Raw genomic sequence first — 14,868 nt, forward strand, 5'->3', positions numbered from 1 at the left:
AGATCATGTTTGTGTTTAAGTAATCATTTAGAAATACTTCCACTGTACACTCGTGACGTCACATATACAATGAAACATCACTTTTTACACCCAGACAGTGCCATGCGCATAAAATAAAGCTCCTTCTAGAACATAAGGAGGTTAAACCTACCTAAAAATCAAAGAATAACCCAAAACTGAGGCCTGTCTGCTATACATTTAAGACTAATTGAGACCCCAGCTGCAGAAGGTAAACATTACCTTTCCCATTCGGACGCAGTGGTGAAGTCTGTAATCTCAAACACCTCGGACTCAGGCTGTAAACAGCAAAAGAAACATGGTTATGGTGTTATAAACTCATAAACCTTTATAAAACCTTGTGTCTGTGTCTGTTATTTTGTGTACAGTTTAAGCAGGACTCACATCACTGTCGGCCGCCATCACGACTTCTGTTTATAATTTTCCTCCCGCGGTGCGTTCTGGGAAACGTAGTCCATAAAAGGAAAACTGCGCATTGTCTAATAGCCAGTTTTGCTTCATTCAGAGCAAATGTCTGTTGATATTTCTGAACATCTATGCATTATTGGGATGATAACTAAGTCATTAATTTTGGTTTGGTGTAACATAGGTCACTGTAGTAAGTTTTCTTGTTGCAGTGGTGTTGATGGGAACCAGAGTGCTATCCCTCTACGGTTTGTGTCCAACAAGGTGTATGCCTCATTTAGGCATATAATTTAATCTCAAGCTTAAAGTTCAAAAGTGCATTTTTATTGGACAATTTTGGGCTGAGGTTAGCTGGCTATCCAAGAATTCCTGCTTATACACCACAGTATTTCTTGGTTTATTCAATAACCCAAAGTTAAAAGTAGTCTTCTGTAGAAGGAAAGAGCTGAGGGATATGGAATGGTGGAATATCCCCAGGTGTCACCATATCTAACACAGACATAAATGTTTTTTCACTATTTATAGCCACATATAAATCTATACTTCTACTGACTTCTTATACTGATGGATCATAAAAGAGTAATTTTGTGATTTGTGTTAAAAAAAATAACACAATATCTTATCTCAAGACAACATTAAATAAATAATTAAATAATAAAACAACATTGCAGGCATCACACAGCACATAACATGGCATTAAACTGGTTCCTGTCACCACCACTGTGAAAATGGATCATTTCAGCTCTAACCAGACACAATAGCTGTTTCTTTATTGCGGTACATTTGTAATAATGATGGAAGTCTACTTTAACTATTCTGCCTTTTGTCCCTGCACCCACTCGCTTCTCTAGTAAAGCCTTAAACATTAAATCTGACAAGAAAAAGGAGGCTTTTTGCATCATATTAAATAAAGTTTATATTATAATTTATAGGCCTATCTTTACATTTATAATATTTTTCTATTCTCATTTTCTGGTTACAAAATTATTAAGTGTAAATATTAAGTGTTTTTCTTATTCCAGACAGATATTGGAACCACCCTTATCACGTTGAATGAACATATAAATGAATTTGAGTGTGTTTCGTGTAAATACAATACTGAAATTATATATATATAAAATTTGAAATCAATGGCTTAACATCTGACTTAGTACAGTCCTTGTCAGTATTTCAGTATTGAATTTACACGAAACACACTCAAATTCATTCATATATATATATGAATCTCCATGTGTATCTTTTTTTTCCCTCATAAAACTACAACTCCCAGAGTGCCCTGCCCCTGACTGCACGTCAGTTCCGTGATGATTCTGATGGTTCTCGGGGCTTTGACAGCATCGGTGCGACTGTAACGCTGAGAGAATCCGAGAGAAAAAGCAGGAGAACCCGAGAAAACAGAACCATGCGCTGGTTCGAGGGCTCGATTCCAGCGGCCATCGCCGCCGCCAAACAGAACAACGCTGTCTTCGTCGTCGTCATCACAGGTAACGGTCAGTCCAGAAGCGGAAAGGGGCTAAAATTTAGCTGCCTGTAATGGTCCAGGCCTGAGTTAATGAGGACAAATCTCTACAAACCAGCACAGCTCTCACTAACGACACTCTTTAAAGATAGTGTGTTAAAATTTAACATGAATGTGCATTAAAAACCGGGATTTGTCTTACACACAAGGTCGAATATACTCTGCAGAGTCGGATTTGTCTTTACTGCTCGTCTATCGGCTAATGTAAACTCAGCCGCTGAGTTACACATAATCTCCTCAACCAGGAGACGTTACTACAGAAATGCAGCAGGTTTAGGAGTCAGACACAGAAGCATTTAAGCTGTCGTCCTGGTCGTCCTTATTCGAGGTTCTGTTGCGGTAAATTTAGATTCTAAATGTTTCATTCTATAACGGTAAAAACACATTTTTAACGTGTCATTGTGTAATAGAAACATATTTTTAATGTGTCATAATTTTTGTATTTTACTGTTGCGGTGGATATTATACCCCATACACCTATAATAAGGTGTCAGTCTCTTATGGTAATGTTAGATATTTAAGGTGTCATTCTTCAACAGAACCATTACATGTGAGGTGTCGTTCTGCTATGGTAAAGATAGATATTTAAGGTGTCATTTAGGTCATTAAAATGTCACTTTCTTTGTCTTTCCAGTGTGTAACAGAAATGTTACACATTTAAGGTGTTATTCTGTAGCGATATGGTTAAATTACTAAAGTGTAATGCAAGTGGTGAATGTGATTTTCAGTAAAAGTACGCTTAGATATTTGAAGTCTTTCTGTAATCTTTAAGGTTGTTATATATTTAAGATGTCATTCTGTTGCAGTAATGGTGATGTTAGATGACTAAGGGAATGCAGGTGGTTATGCACCACTCCTAGGTTTCTAATCCTCTGGGAAAGGCTTTATACTAGATGTTGGAACTTTACTGTGACGACATCATGGCAGGCAGCCATGAGCACATCAGTGAGATCAAGGGCTGATGTTGAGTAATTAGTTCTGGATCAGGAACCCCACTCAAACTCAAGGTGTCCCACAGCTGTTGCTCTTCATTTTTGGAAAAGGTACCTAGCTTTAGAACAACACCATAATGAGTTGCGCTGTTTTTTCCAAAGGTATCCAGACAGCCAGGGGTATGCATCGCTTGTTGTGTGATGCCCTTGGAGACAACATTTGTCATTCTGGTCTCTGAAAATGCAGAGCTTGTGGCTGCAGTGGCCACTGAAACAACTGCACTAAATTATGTTTTTGGAATCTGATGGCAATGTTCTAACATTCTCACTTAAACCTAAAATATAAATATATTGAATTTTATTTACAATGAATAAAATAATTGTAAAATACTAACACTAAAATATTTCTTTACATTTCTAGGAGACGATGAGCAATCCACGCAGATGTTGTCCAGTTGGGAGGATGACCGTGTAGCTGAACTCACAAACAACTGCTTTGTCGCAATTAAAGTAGATGCCAAAAGGTGGGTATCTGTCCATAGATACACAGCTCCACTGTGAATATGACCATATTGACTCACCCTTTATGAACATGCTACCTGTGTTTGTTTTGCAGTGAGACATGTGTCCAGTTTTCACAGATCTGTATCCTTTATAACACTCTTTGAACTGTGCTTTTGAGGACACCATGTCCAAATATTTGTAGACAGTTTATAAATGTTAGTACACTGTAAAAAAATTGCTGTAAATTTACAGTGAGTCTGTTACTGTATTTTACTGTAAATCACAGTATTTACAATAAATTATTGTATTATTCAATTCCAGTAATATGCTGTAAATTTGAAATACATTAGTGTTCCTGTAAAAATACGGTAAATGGCTGGGAACTCTGCTGCCAGTATTTTAGTGTAAAATTTACAAGAAATTTTTTACAGTGTAGCTTAGCTACTTTTAAAGGTGCACTCATTGTGAACCATGACTGTAAAATTGTATAATGTTTGTATATAGGTGGTGAGCAATGAAATGGGACATTCTGGAGCAGTTGCACATGAGCATAAGGTCACCATGCTCAGTGTCAAGCATTGGCTAGAGGTGTATGAAGCACTCCTAGTGTTGGGTTGTAGAGCAGTGGAACTACATTTTTTGGTGACAGTGATTCAGCAATAATTATCAGACCTTGTATCGACTTCTCTAATATTCTTATGGCCCAGAGCCACTACAGAAATGTCCCACTGTTTAGTCTAAAGCTGTTGCTGCAGCTAAAATGGACAAACTACCTATTAATATAAATATGTCCACAAAGAGCTGTCTCTCTCAGAGCTTCTGGGCCTTCTCCTCTTAAAAAAATTGGCCAAGCTTTGATGAAGACAAAGTGTTAGAGCCAGGTTTTTGAGAGTTACTGTTGAACGAAGGCCAGTGGTAGTGCCTGCTAAATTAGCCAGATTACAGGGGTTAGACAATGAAATTGAAACACCTGTCGTTTTAGTGTGGGAGATTTTATGGCTAAATTGGAGCAGCCTGGTGGCCAATCTTCATTTATTGCACATTGCACCAGTAAGACCATGTGCATCCAAAGGTTCAAACATTGTATCCTGAAGGCGGTGCCGTGTATCAGAACGACAATGCACCAATACACACAACAAGACTGGTGAAAGATTGGTTTGATGAACATGAAAGTGAAGTTGAACATCTCCCATGGCCTGCACAGTCACCAGATCTAAATATTATTGAGCCACTTTGGGGTCTTTTGGAGGAGAAAGTCAGGAAACGTTTTCCTCCACCAGCATCACGTAGTGACCTGGCCACTATCCTGCAAGAAGAATGGCTTAAAATCCCTCTGACCACTGTGCAGGACTTGTATATGTCATTCCCCAGACGAATTGATGCTGTATTGGCCGCAAAAGGAGGCGCTACACCATACTAATAAATTATTGTTGTCTAAAACCAGGTGTTTCAGTTTCATTGTCCAACCCCTGTAGCTCACTTTTTTAGCAATGGACATTGATTCTAGTGCTTTTCTATCACTTCCTGTGTGACATCTAGATATTATAACATCTAGAGTAATACTAACTTACATTTTATGGTTTTAAGAACATGTTCCAATGTTTATTATGAGCAGCATATGGGTTTTATCATGCAGTCCACAGCATTTTATTCGATTATACACATCCCCCTGGCTCAACATTGAGGTAGCGTGTGAGTGTAACACTAGCTAACTGTGTTTAGCAGTTGAAGCCCCTAGAGCTGGTCATGACCGATGTGAATATTCCTCCGCTCAGAAGGTGTGTGTGTGTACCCATTTCTGTGAGAGGAGAGAGAGAGGTTGCATGTCTGTGAGAGAGACACAGTACTGTAAACTTGGATTACACTCAGCAACAGGTATGTTTATCATTGCCTTAATGCTGGTTCTGTGTAGATCCGGTGGTATGCATTCCATCCAGTTTTTTCATAGGTGAGAATGGCATCCCCCTGGAGGTCATTGCTGGTGGAGTCTCTGCAGAGGAGCTGACGAAGAGAATAGACAAGGTCAAACAGGTAAATAAAGGCTGGTGCTAAAGAAAACAAAGACCATTTTTTACATGTCTTTATTTCCAGCTACATTTTCTCCAGTTATATTAAGAGACAGCTATTACTCTGACTCCTAGTGGCCTGGATGTATTAAGACATTTTGTACAAACCCCAATTTAAACATGGCAACCCCAATATGTGGGACCTGCTCTATGGAGCCTAAAACGGTACATTCAGAATTGTGATTCTTCATCTCGTGAATTGATTTCTAGAAAAAAATGAACAAATAATAAATAATTAGTTAGTGCTCATTAAATAATTATTTTACAGTCATTTACAGACTTTATAAACCCTGCTATTTCTCGAATCTTTTGCTGTATAGATGCACTCTCAGCAGAGTGGAGGCACGGCTCAAGTCAATGCACAGACAGAGATACAGATGCAAAGTTCCTGTGCAGCTCCAGAGACGGCGTCCTCTGCTTCTGAAAGCCATACTGTAAACAGCCCAGCTGACACGACGGAGAATCCCCCCACTGCTCCAACAACTAAAGGTGAGGATTGAATAATAGCTCCATTTACTGGGCATCAAAAGCTTCAGTGAGTGTATATTTTAATGGTCTACTACATTTTTGGTCTTTTTTTATCTGCTTTTGGTGGTTGTATGGTGGTCCTTCTACTATGTAATAGTTCCTTCTACTAAGAGCAGGCAGATACCAGGTCAGCTCCAAAATTTCTACTGGAAAAGCCTTTAGACTTGCTGTTGGGACGCTGATAAGCTGGTGACATTCATCCAGGAGAACATATAATGATAATCTACTGATGATTGATTATTAGATATGAAACTCATCTCCAACTCACCTAAGAGGTACCAGATGGAGCTTCATTTCTCCAGAGAACACAGTTTCATCTCTCAACATTGAAGAACTTTACATCCTCCAGTTGCAATCCATTATTACAGTGTATGTTCACACCCTAGGTGCACAAAACTATGGAGGGACGTAGGTTGGAGTTATTCAAATGCCCCTGGTTTGCATGTTTCGAGTCTTGGTTTCAGGTCCTTCTTTGCAGTGGTGGTCCTCAGCACATTTCATGTTGCTTTGTGTGCGCTTGGTTGTAGATCTACAAATTAATCCTGATTTAGTTTTGTGTGATCGTTAATGTTTTTGTCCTCCTAGAATCTCTGTCCATGCCTATGGAGGAAGGGGGGGCTTCGGGTCATGTGACTCCAGGGGACGACAGAAGCCTGTCGTCTGATGACACGTCTCAGGCCTCTCAAGCAGATGAAGGTTTGGAAGCCAGGGTTGAGAGGTAAACATTTTGTAAGGATGTTGATATTTGTTCTTTTGATAATGATCAGGATTTGTTCTAGAAAGCCCTTCTCTTTGAGTTGTATTTGATGATGCTGGCCCCTGACATTTCTCCAGATGTATGAAGGTCCTTCAATAAGGTCTCTGTACCAATATAATCTACTAATCCAGCAGAGTTTTTTTTATAATGGTTCTAGGAAGTGATACTTTCTGAGGGGATATAAAGAAAACATTAGCTCATTCCGATTATTAGTTTTATTGTGATCACTACTTTCAAAACTAAACAATTCTGAGTAACACAAGTCTGTTGAGGAAACTTGAGCTTCACGCTGTGTTTGACCAATACATTAGTCTTCCACTCTACAGCCCAGACTCAACCCCGAGGATTTTTACCTGTTCCCAAATTAGAAGAAACAGTTAAGTGAAAAGTGGTTTTCTGATGAAAGTGATAAATTACCATTATTGAGTAAAGATGTAATATATTCAGGGATTTCTGTGAATTGAAAATCTAATTTCTAGATATAACAACTGTGTAGAAGTTAAATGTGATTACATAGAAAAAAATAATAATACATTTTGCGTTTATACCTTTATCGAGAACTTGTTGAACGTCCCTGGTATAACAAACTCGTAATCGTGACTTAGTTCATTGACTGCAAATGTTATTAATTCATTTATTCATTAATTATCTTTAACCGCTTATCCAGTTCAGGGTCGCGGTGGGTCCGGAGCCTACATGGAATCATTGGGTGCAAGGCAGGAACACACCCTGGAGGGGGCGCTGGTCCTTCAAAGGGCGACACACACACATTCACTCACAAACTCATACCTACGAACACTTTTGAGTCACCAGTCCACCTACCACCTACCAGTGTGTCTTTTGGACCGTCGGAGGAAACCTATGCGGACACAGGGAGAACACACCAAAATCCTCACAGACAGTGACCTGCTGCGTCACCATTCTGCCCTCTGCAAATGTTAGCGAAAATAAAATTATTTTCCAACAAAATAGACATTAGTTAAATATATGCTGAATTAATTATTGCATAAATGACCTGCAGTGTGTAAAGGCTTTAAGACTCATACTCGTATCATGACTGTTTTGTCATATAACTGCAACTGTTTGTGCATAAACTGATACTCCATTTAGCTTCTGCATTGTTTTTATATATCTTAATGAATTGACCAATAAAGAATAGCCCAAAGCTTTATGGAATTCAACAATCCAAGTTTGGTTATACAACTTTTGCTGTAGAAATGCTGATATACTCATGTATTATATCTTTAATAGTCTTTGTAGGTTAGGTTTCGGTTTTGTGTTTCCTTTGTAGATTAACAAAGAAACTGGAGGAAAGACGAGAGCAGAAAAAAAAGGGAGAAGAGGAGGTAAGACTGTAGTGTGCCAACACTGACACTAAATAATTGTCATCACATGAGATTGTGGATCTGAAATGATGCTCACTCCTTATGATTGACAGAATGAGATAAAGAAGGAGGTTGAGCGGCGGAAGCTGGGGAAGGAGATGCTGGACTTCAAACGGAAGCAGGAGGACGACAAAACAAAGCGCATACTGGAAGAGAGGAACAGGGAAAAGGCTGAGGAGAAAGCAGCCAGGGAGAGAGTCAAGCAGCAGATCGCTCAGGTGAGCCACTTCGTCATAAAAGGCCTATGTCATGGAAATACCTTGATCTATAAGAGTTTATTGTGGGGTTTTGTGTTCACGTGGTAGATTTAAAGAAACGAGTCATTGTGAATATTTTATTTTCACGGTTAAGGATCCATCATTAACATTTTTTTTTCTAAAGCAATTAAGTTCTTTACTATATGCCCAAAGTTATATAAAGAGCAGCCTCCCTATGCCATCAAGAGCATTATGGAAGAGTGGGGCTGTTAATAAACTAGTGCAGTGTACCCTAATACTTAAAACATCTTGATACACATGTTACAGTATATACTCAGAGTGTGATGCTGTTTCCTGTCCTGCAGGACCGTGCTGACCGGGCGGCTCGCTATGCTAAGAACAAAGAGGAGGTTGAGGCTGCCAGAATAGCAGCATTACAGGCCAGACAGGCAGAGCAGGAGATGAAGAAAGAGGCCACAGAGAGAGAAAGAAGGTTCCTATTCATGAATCTCATTCAGTTTATTTGTGTATTTCATTCTTTCTCAGCTAATAGATTTCTTCTATCTAGAATAAAGAGGCCGGATTGTACGTTTACTTTGGTCCTTACATTCAACATAAACCAAGGAAACATTTTGTTTTTGATTCGAAACACTGTGCTTTCTATAATTTGGGTGTGCATTGTGTAAATATTCCAGCAGCTATCAATAATTGAAAATATTTGAGCTGTCTGTGTGTTTTGTTTGTTTTAACTGGTAAATCATTGAAATATACTGGCATGGGTCCTTATTTGCGCAGTTCCTGTATTGGATATGAATGAAATAGTATAATCTGTAATAATTTAGTGGAAAAGAAGTATTAAAAATTGATAAATCTTCACACTTCGGCATACATTAGAAATGGAGAAATGCTATTTGGGACAAGCTGGTTTTGATTGTTTCTGCAGTGTGGATTGGTTAATTTGTTGCAATTTGTTGGGATGCAGCTATTCGGTTGTTGATGTTTTGTTTATCATTATTATTATTATAATCATACACAATATAAGATGTAAAATATCCTATACTAATACACTAGAGCTTCACACAGGGCCAACCCCACTCTCTTCCTACTGGCAGCCACATAATTTCTATTTTTCCAAACCCTAAGGTTGCTGTGGCCGTTAATGATACAGTAGATGGATCTATTTTCATAAAACTTAGCTTGTAATGCCAACATTTGCCAACAACATTTAAAATCATAGCTATAACTGTTGCTTCTCTCAGCTTTACATTTATTTATTTACTTTCATACTTTCCAGTGCTGTCGCCAGGATACAGTTCCGACTGCCCGATGGCTCCTCCTTGACCAATCAGTTCCCTTCAGAGACCCGGCTACAGGAGGCCAGACAATTTGCTGCTCAGGTCAGTTTCTCCAGCTCTGCATTCTGCAAGATCATCCAGAGCAGACACAGCCGTCTAGACATTGACCCTGTAATTGGGAGGTGCCTCAGCCATCTAAAGGCACGGTCACACTGTTTTTGTCTGTGATTATTTGTGAGAAAAATCCCATTAATTTCTACGATGTTCGCAGTGCTCGGTGAATTTTGCGTAGGTGACTTCCGAGCGAATAAAATTTGTCTGAATTGGCATCGAGTTTGTGGCTACCCACAAATTCACATCCCCCAACCAATTGTGCTGCTGCTCTGGCTCTGTGAGCTATGATGCATTGGTCTGAGCCAGCATGGAGGAAGTGCTAATTGTTGCAGTTTCAGAACGGGAGCTATTTGTGTAATCCACACTCATTTGGTGCAGATTACAAATTACAACACCAATGACAGTCAGCTTGGTACACAGTCTGTTAGAAGGTGGGATTAGATGGTTTATCTTTTCTTTAGGTGTTCAAGTTGTGATAGCATCTTAGCTGGCTTGCTAGCAAGCTACTTGAACTCAAACAAGATTGAAATTAGAGCTGTATCAGCAGTTTTATAATAGTCTTTCACAATTATATGGGCCCGCCCTGTGAAGAACTGGCGCCCCCTCCAGGGTGTGTTCCCACCTTGCGCCCAGTGATTCCGGTTAGACTCCAGACCCACCACGACCCTGAATGGGATAAGCGGTTTCAGACAATGAATGAATGAATGAATTGTATGTGCCAGTGTTTTGAACTCTTGCTGCTATGCTAGTGTTGCTCCTCTGTGAAACTGCTGAACAAAAAAGACAAAAACACAGTGTGATCGAGCCTTAAAACCAGGGGTTTCAAGAGAGAACAATTGGCCTCACCCTTTTTGTGTGGGTAGCATGGCCCTGTTCCCATATTATAATGATAGTCAGCTGAGCATCTGTTTGCTGACATCTGGACAGTAATTCGTCCTGGGCTGGTGGAATTGTACGTGATTCGTTGGAGTCTTAACTAAAAGGAGGAATTAAACTATTGACTAAATTTGGGATAAATTTGGGAAATATAAGAAAAACTAAAATATTCCAGAAAAGATAATGCCAAGAATTTGCAGCAGTTGTCACAAGGCTTAACATGACCCATTCAGCCCTATTGTAGACATTCACATTTTCATCGTTCACTAAGACCAGTGTTGGCCTAATGAGGAAGCAGTTAGAGAGTCAGGTTTCCTGAGGCTTTAAAAATTGTTATCCTGATTCTGTGCTCATTATCATAGATTACCCTGGGCCTATTGTGCAAACTGCCATAAGGTGGCTAGCACAGTATTGCAAAACAGCCAGGCAAGGTTCTGAAACGGAAATAATACATACCTGTCTTACAGGAAACCTGTCTGAGATTGCACTAACAAACAGTGGCCTGCATTCTCTCACCCAAGAGAAATATAAAATCACCCAGAAATAATTGATTGTTGATTTATTTGTGTAAGTTTGTATAAACAGTCAGTAAGGTATTGGAAATTTCCAGCTAATTAATAGCACATCTCTTAAACACGCAGGAGGTGGGCAACAGGTATGGCCATTTCTCTCTGGCCACTATGTTCCCCAGAAGGGAGTTCACAGCTGAAGATCTGGGGAAGACTCTACTGGAACTTGAGCTCGCACCAAGCGCCTCCATCGTCCTGCTGCCGGTGAGAAACTCACTCCGAAGCTTCTAGACTTCACTGTGATTACAGTTGCCACTATATTAGGGGCATATAGATGCATTTTGTAGACATTACTGAACGGGGTTGAATGACTTAAAAGAACAGCTAATAGGCAGCTCATCATCTACTATTTAAATTTTAAACAAGGCCATTTTTAATGTTGATATCATTGGTAACTACTTTTGGGCATTGTATATTGAATAGAATATGCAGAAGCCAGATTAAAATGCTGTGCATCTCATGGAAGTGACTTGTAACTCTCTCACTAAATTGTACCTAAATGGGGTTCTATTATCCTTCATAATATTGACACGTTGTGTCCTGCATTTAACGTATTAGGGGTAGGAATATGTTTTAAAGGGTTTTTTGTGTAACATATAATTGTAATTCAAAATTCAAACATTCTCCTACTCATTTTGTCATTTTTGGTAACTGCTGTATATTATTAAAAATGATTCATATTAAATCACTTAAATTATTTTTCTGTTGAATAAAATGAAGAAGTTTAATTCTATGCAACAATTACCGTAAAATGACAAAAGAGCAAAGAATGTTTAAATTTGAATCATAAATATACACGACACAAAATAAGCTTTATTTGTTCACCCAATATCACACACTATGGGAAATAATATATTTCTGTTATACTCTGTTAGACTTGGTCCATAAATGGGCATGCACCACCACACTGACCTAATAGAAATATTTTTGTGTGTACACATTACAAGTGACCAAATCAGATTCAAGCTTCCTGTCTGAACAAGGCCTTAATGATGTTGTTCTTGCGGTCCTATAGCAGTCAGGCAGGCCAGCTAACACTGTAGTCCAGTCCTCTGGTGGAGGTGGTATCTGGGCTCTCCTGGGGACCATCCTGTACCCTCTGCTGGCTGTGTGGAGGTTCCTCAGTGGGTTCTTCATCAGCAGTCCTCCTCCTGGAGCAGCAGCAGCAGCAGCAGAGTCCAGGGCTCAGCAACGTTCCTCAAACTCCTACAACTCAACAGCCTCTGGAGAACCAAAGAGGTGAGTCACACTGGCAACCTGTGTGATGTTTTTTCTGTGTGATCATTCCTGTTAGACCAAAGCCTTTTATCTCCAAAATATGGAAAAAAATGAATGGTGAAATAGTGTATCGCATTAATTATAAAATACTACACAGGGTATGCACATGACATCACAGCTGGCTGGAGTAGCTTCAGTTATGCCCACTGAGTGGCAGAAATGGTTCAGCACTCATTGTGAATGCAACAGAAACATAGGGAGCTGTTTGCAATTAACTTTACAAATAGATTTAGTGAGAATTGAGAGCTGTCTTTTTACATATTTCTAAATTGTAACAAGAACAGCACCAAATGACTTGGCAATGAAGTACACGGTGTCTCCTAACTCCAGACACAACTACAGAAAAGGAAACGTCTATGATTATGGGTAAACACAGTTCTTTCTGGTTGTTTACATTTAAAATCTAAGCATCTTTTAAGGTGGAACAGTGTGTTTGAAGGGAAAATGACAATTGTTTGTACGTAGCTGAAGTGTAACTTCAAGTGTAAGTTAAAGTCTTGATTCACTGTTTGAATTATCACAGAAACTCATTCAATTCAATTTTATTAATTTTTTTGTAGCTTTTCTGTAATGCAGTTAGCCGTCTCTCAAATTTGGAGACATTTCCGACTGAAAGGCTAATTATACATTTGCTTCAACCATATGCCCTAGGCAAAGTGTTGAAGCGAAAAGCTACGGCGTAGCCTGACATGCACCTCTCCAAAATGTAACCGTGCGTCGACGCAGACCGCAATAACTGATTGGTCAGAAGTCGGATGAACATTGTTTATGCTGAACCGAAGATGTACCTGGTATCTTATGTAAACTCTGTTCTGTCAACAACAATGACCTACTCTACTGCACCACTACATTGTGTGCTACATAGTGTAGAAGATGTTTGAGATGCAGCCCTAGTGGTGTGGCGGTGTAATTGCAGAGCGACACAGACACAAACGCAGTAGGATAAACACTCACAATGGCGTAGGGCTCTTGTGTAGGCAGAGAGTCGAGTAATATCACAAGTATAAATCTGTTACATGATCTGAGAGAGAGAGAGAGAGAGAGAACCATTGTTTTGACTGAAGAACGTACTTGCTTTTATAAGAGTATATCAAACATAGCCAAATGTTTATCTACTCAGTTACCACTCAGGAAAGGTATGTCAGTGCGTGCCCTATATATATATATATATATATATATATATATCCACCCTCATTAGGGTTCACTAGCTTTTACCCCTTAAATCCAAATCGGTAGAAAGATTGATGGTTCATGAGTGTGATGCTACTTTGCATTTCAGAGAAACAATCCGCAAAAGGGTATTAGAGAAGCGTCCAGAAGACTTCAAAAAAGACGGAAAGATCTACCGGCTAAGGACTCAAGAGGACAGTGAAGATGACAACAACACGTGGAATGGCAACTCTACCCAGCAGATGTAGTGCAATAACACTAGTCCCTCTCCCTTCTCTGCCTCTCTCTCTTTATCTGACTGAGTTTGACTTTGAGTGCGTGTCTTAATGGTCGATTTTTGCTGATTTAGGGCTACTATTTTCAATTAATTTCACCCATCCCTCTCTCCCTCCCTACCCTCTTGCTCTCTCCAATTTAACCCTTTGCTCCTCTCTTGCATGGGTAGATAAAATCCAGCTAATCTCTTGCATCAGTTTGAATGGCGATCCTGTCTGTGTGCAGACTCATGAGCTTCAGAGTCCAGTCGAGAAGACGACATCTCGTCTAAAGGTTAACAAAACAAAAACGCTCTAAATTCAAGGCTTGGAAGCTTGTTGTTGCAAGGACCTTCTGGCTTTTTATTTTAACTGTATCCTGTATGATGTAAAATAAAACAATAAATAAAATTTCCAGAAGAATTGTGAAGGGTTTTGAAGCATGGAGACTCAGCAGACTGTGAGCGTGTTTTATACAGAGGCTTGGGCCCCTTGGCATAACCTGCCTTGGCATAAGAATGTTTCTACTAGCTGACCATGGAAGTCACTTTACCACTGTCATTTAACAAAAGAATAAAGAGAAAAACTTTTTTGCAAAGACATTTGTGGAGCCTTGTTTTCATTATAGGCATCCACCACCCAAATCATACCTGCTCTGTGGTGGTTCTGACCTTAGAAGGGCAGGGGTTAATTGGGATAAGAATGCAAACACAAGAGAAGAAAAACATGTGGACTACAGTCTGTAATTGTATGACTACAGTGTTGTTCTTTATGGTTCGTGGAGCTGATAAAATGAACTGTTCCTTATCCAGTGTTTGGTTAGTGTATACCAAAAGAGTCAATTACATACATTTATATCACACACATTATCAAAATCCTCTTAATATACCACAGCTCCATATTATAAATTTAAGTTAATGGAGGCAAAATGTACTAAGATTAATTATTGGTGGGTGGGCTTATTTTTAGATGAAATTTTGGACAAGCAGATGCCTGCAAAC

General features: G+C 39.3%; 2 protein-coding genes across 2 annotated transcripts in view; one reads left to right on the top strand and one right to left on the bottom strand.

Moving 5' to 3' along the window:
- The window catches only part of rab3gap1 (RAB3 GTPase activating protein subunit 1), a 76,359-nt gene extending 75,898 nt beyond the window's left edge, over positions 1-461 (bottom strand). The window contains exons 1-2 of the mRNA XM_066641205.1: positions 403-461; positions 241-296 (exon numbers count right to left, since the gene is read on the bottom strand). Of these exons, the coding sequence (XP_066497302.1) occupies positions 241-296; positions 403-420 (74 nt within the window). The 5' untranslated portion in view covers positions 421-461. The remainder of the gene's footprint in view (positions 1-240; positions 297-402) is intronic.
- A 1,244-nt stretch (positions 462-1,705) lies between these two features.
- ubxn4 (UBX domain protein 4) lies at positions 1,706-14,460 on the top strand. The gene is made up of 13 exons (XM_066641320.1): positions 1,706-1,907; positions 3,296-3,398; positions 3,491-3,519; positions 5,291-5,409; positions 5,765-5,933; positions 6,558-6,690; positions 8,021-8,075; positions 8,168-8,332; positions 8,677-8,804; positions 9,606-9,708; positions 11,238-11,369; positions 12,181-12,404; positions 13,723-14,460. Exons 1-13 carry the CDS (start codon positions 1,826-1,828, stop codon positions 13,859-13,861), a joined length of 1,581 nt encoding a protein of 526 aa, XP_066497417.1. The 5' UTR covers positions 1,706-1,825; the 3' UTR covers positions 13,862-14,460.
- The last annotated feature ends 408 nt before the right edge of the window (positions 14,461-14,868 follow it).

Source organism: Hoplias malabaricus, chromosome 12 (assembly GCF_029633855.1).
Source record: "Hoplias malabaricus isolate fHopMal1 chromosome 12, fHopMal1.hap1, whole genome shotgun sequence".
Lineage (NCBI taxonomy): Eukaryota > Metazoa > Chordata > Actinopteri > Characiformes > Erythrinidae > Hoplias > Hoplias malabaricus.

Coding starts and splice junctions, on each gene's coding strand:
- ubxn4 (XM_066641320.1), top strand. CDS start 1,826: ATGCGCTGGTTCGAGGGCTCGATTCCAGCGGCCATCGCCGCCGCCAAA. Junction 3,520..5,290: donor TGTCCAGTTTTCACAGATCT/GTATCCTTTATA, acceptor GGTTCTGTGTAG/ATCCGGTGGTATGCATTCCA. Junction 12,405..13,722: donor GCCTCTGGAGAACCAAAGAG/GTGAGTCACACT, acceptor TTTGCATTTCAG/AGAAACAATCCGCAAAAGGG.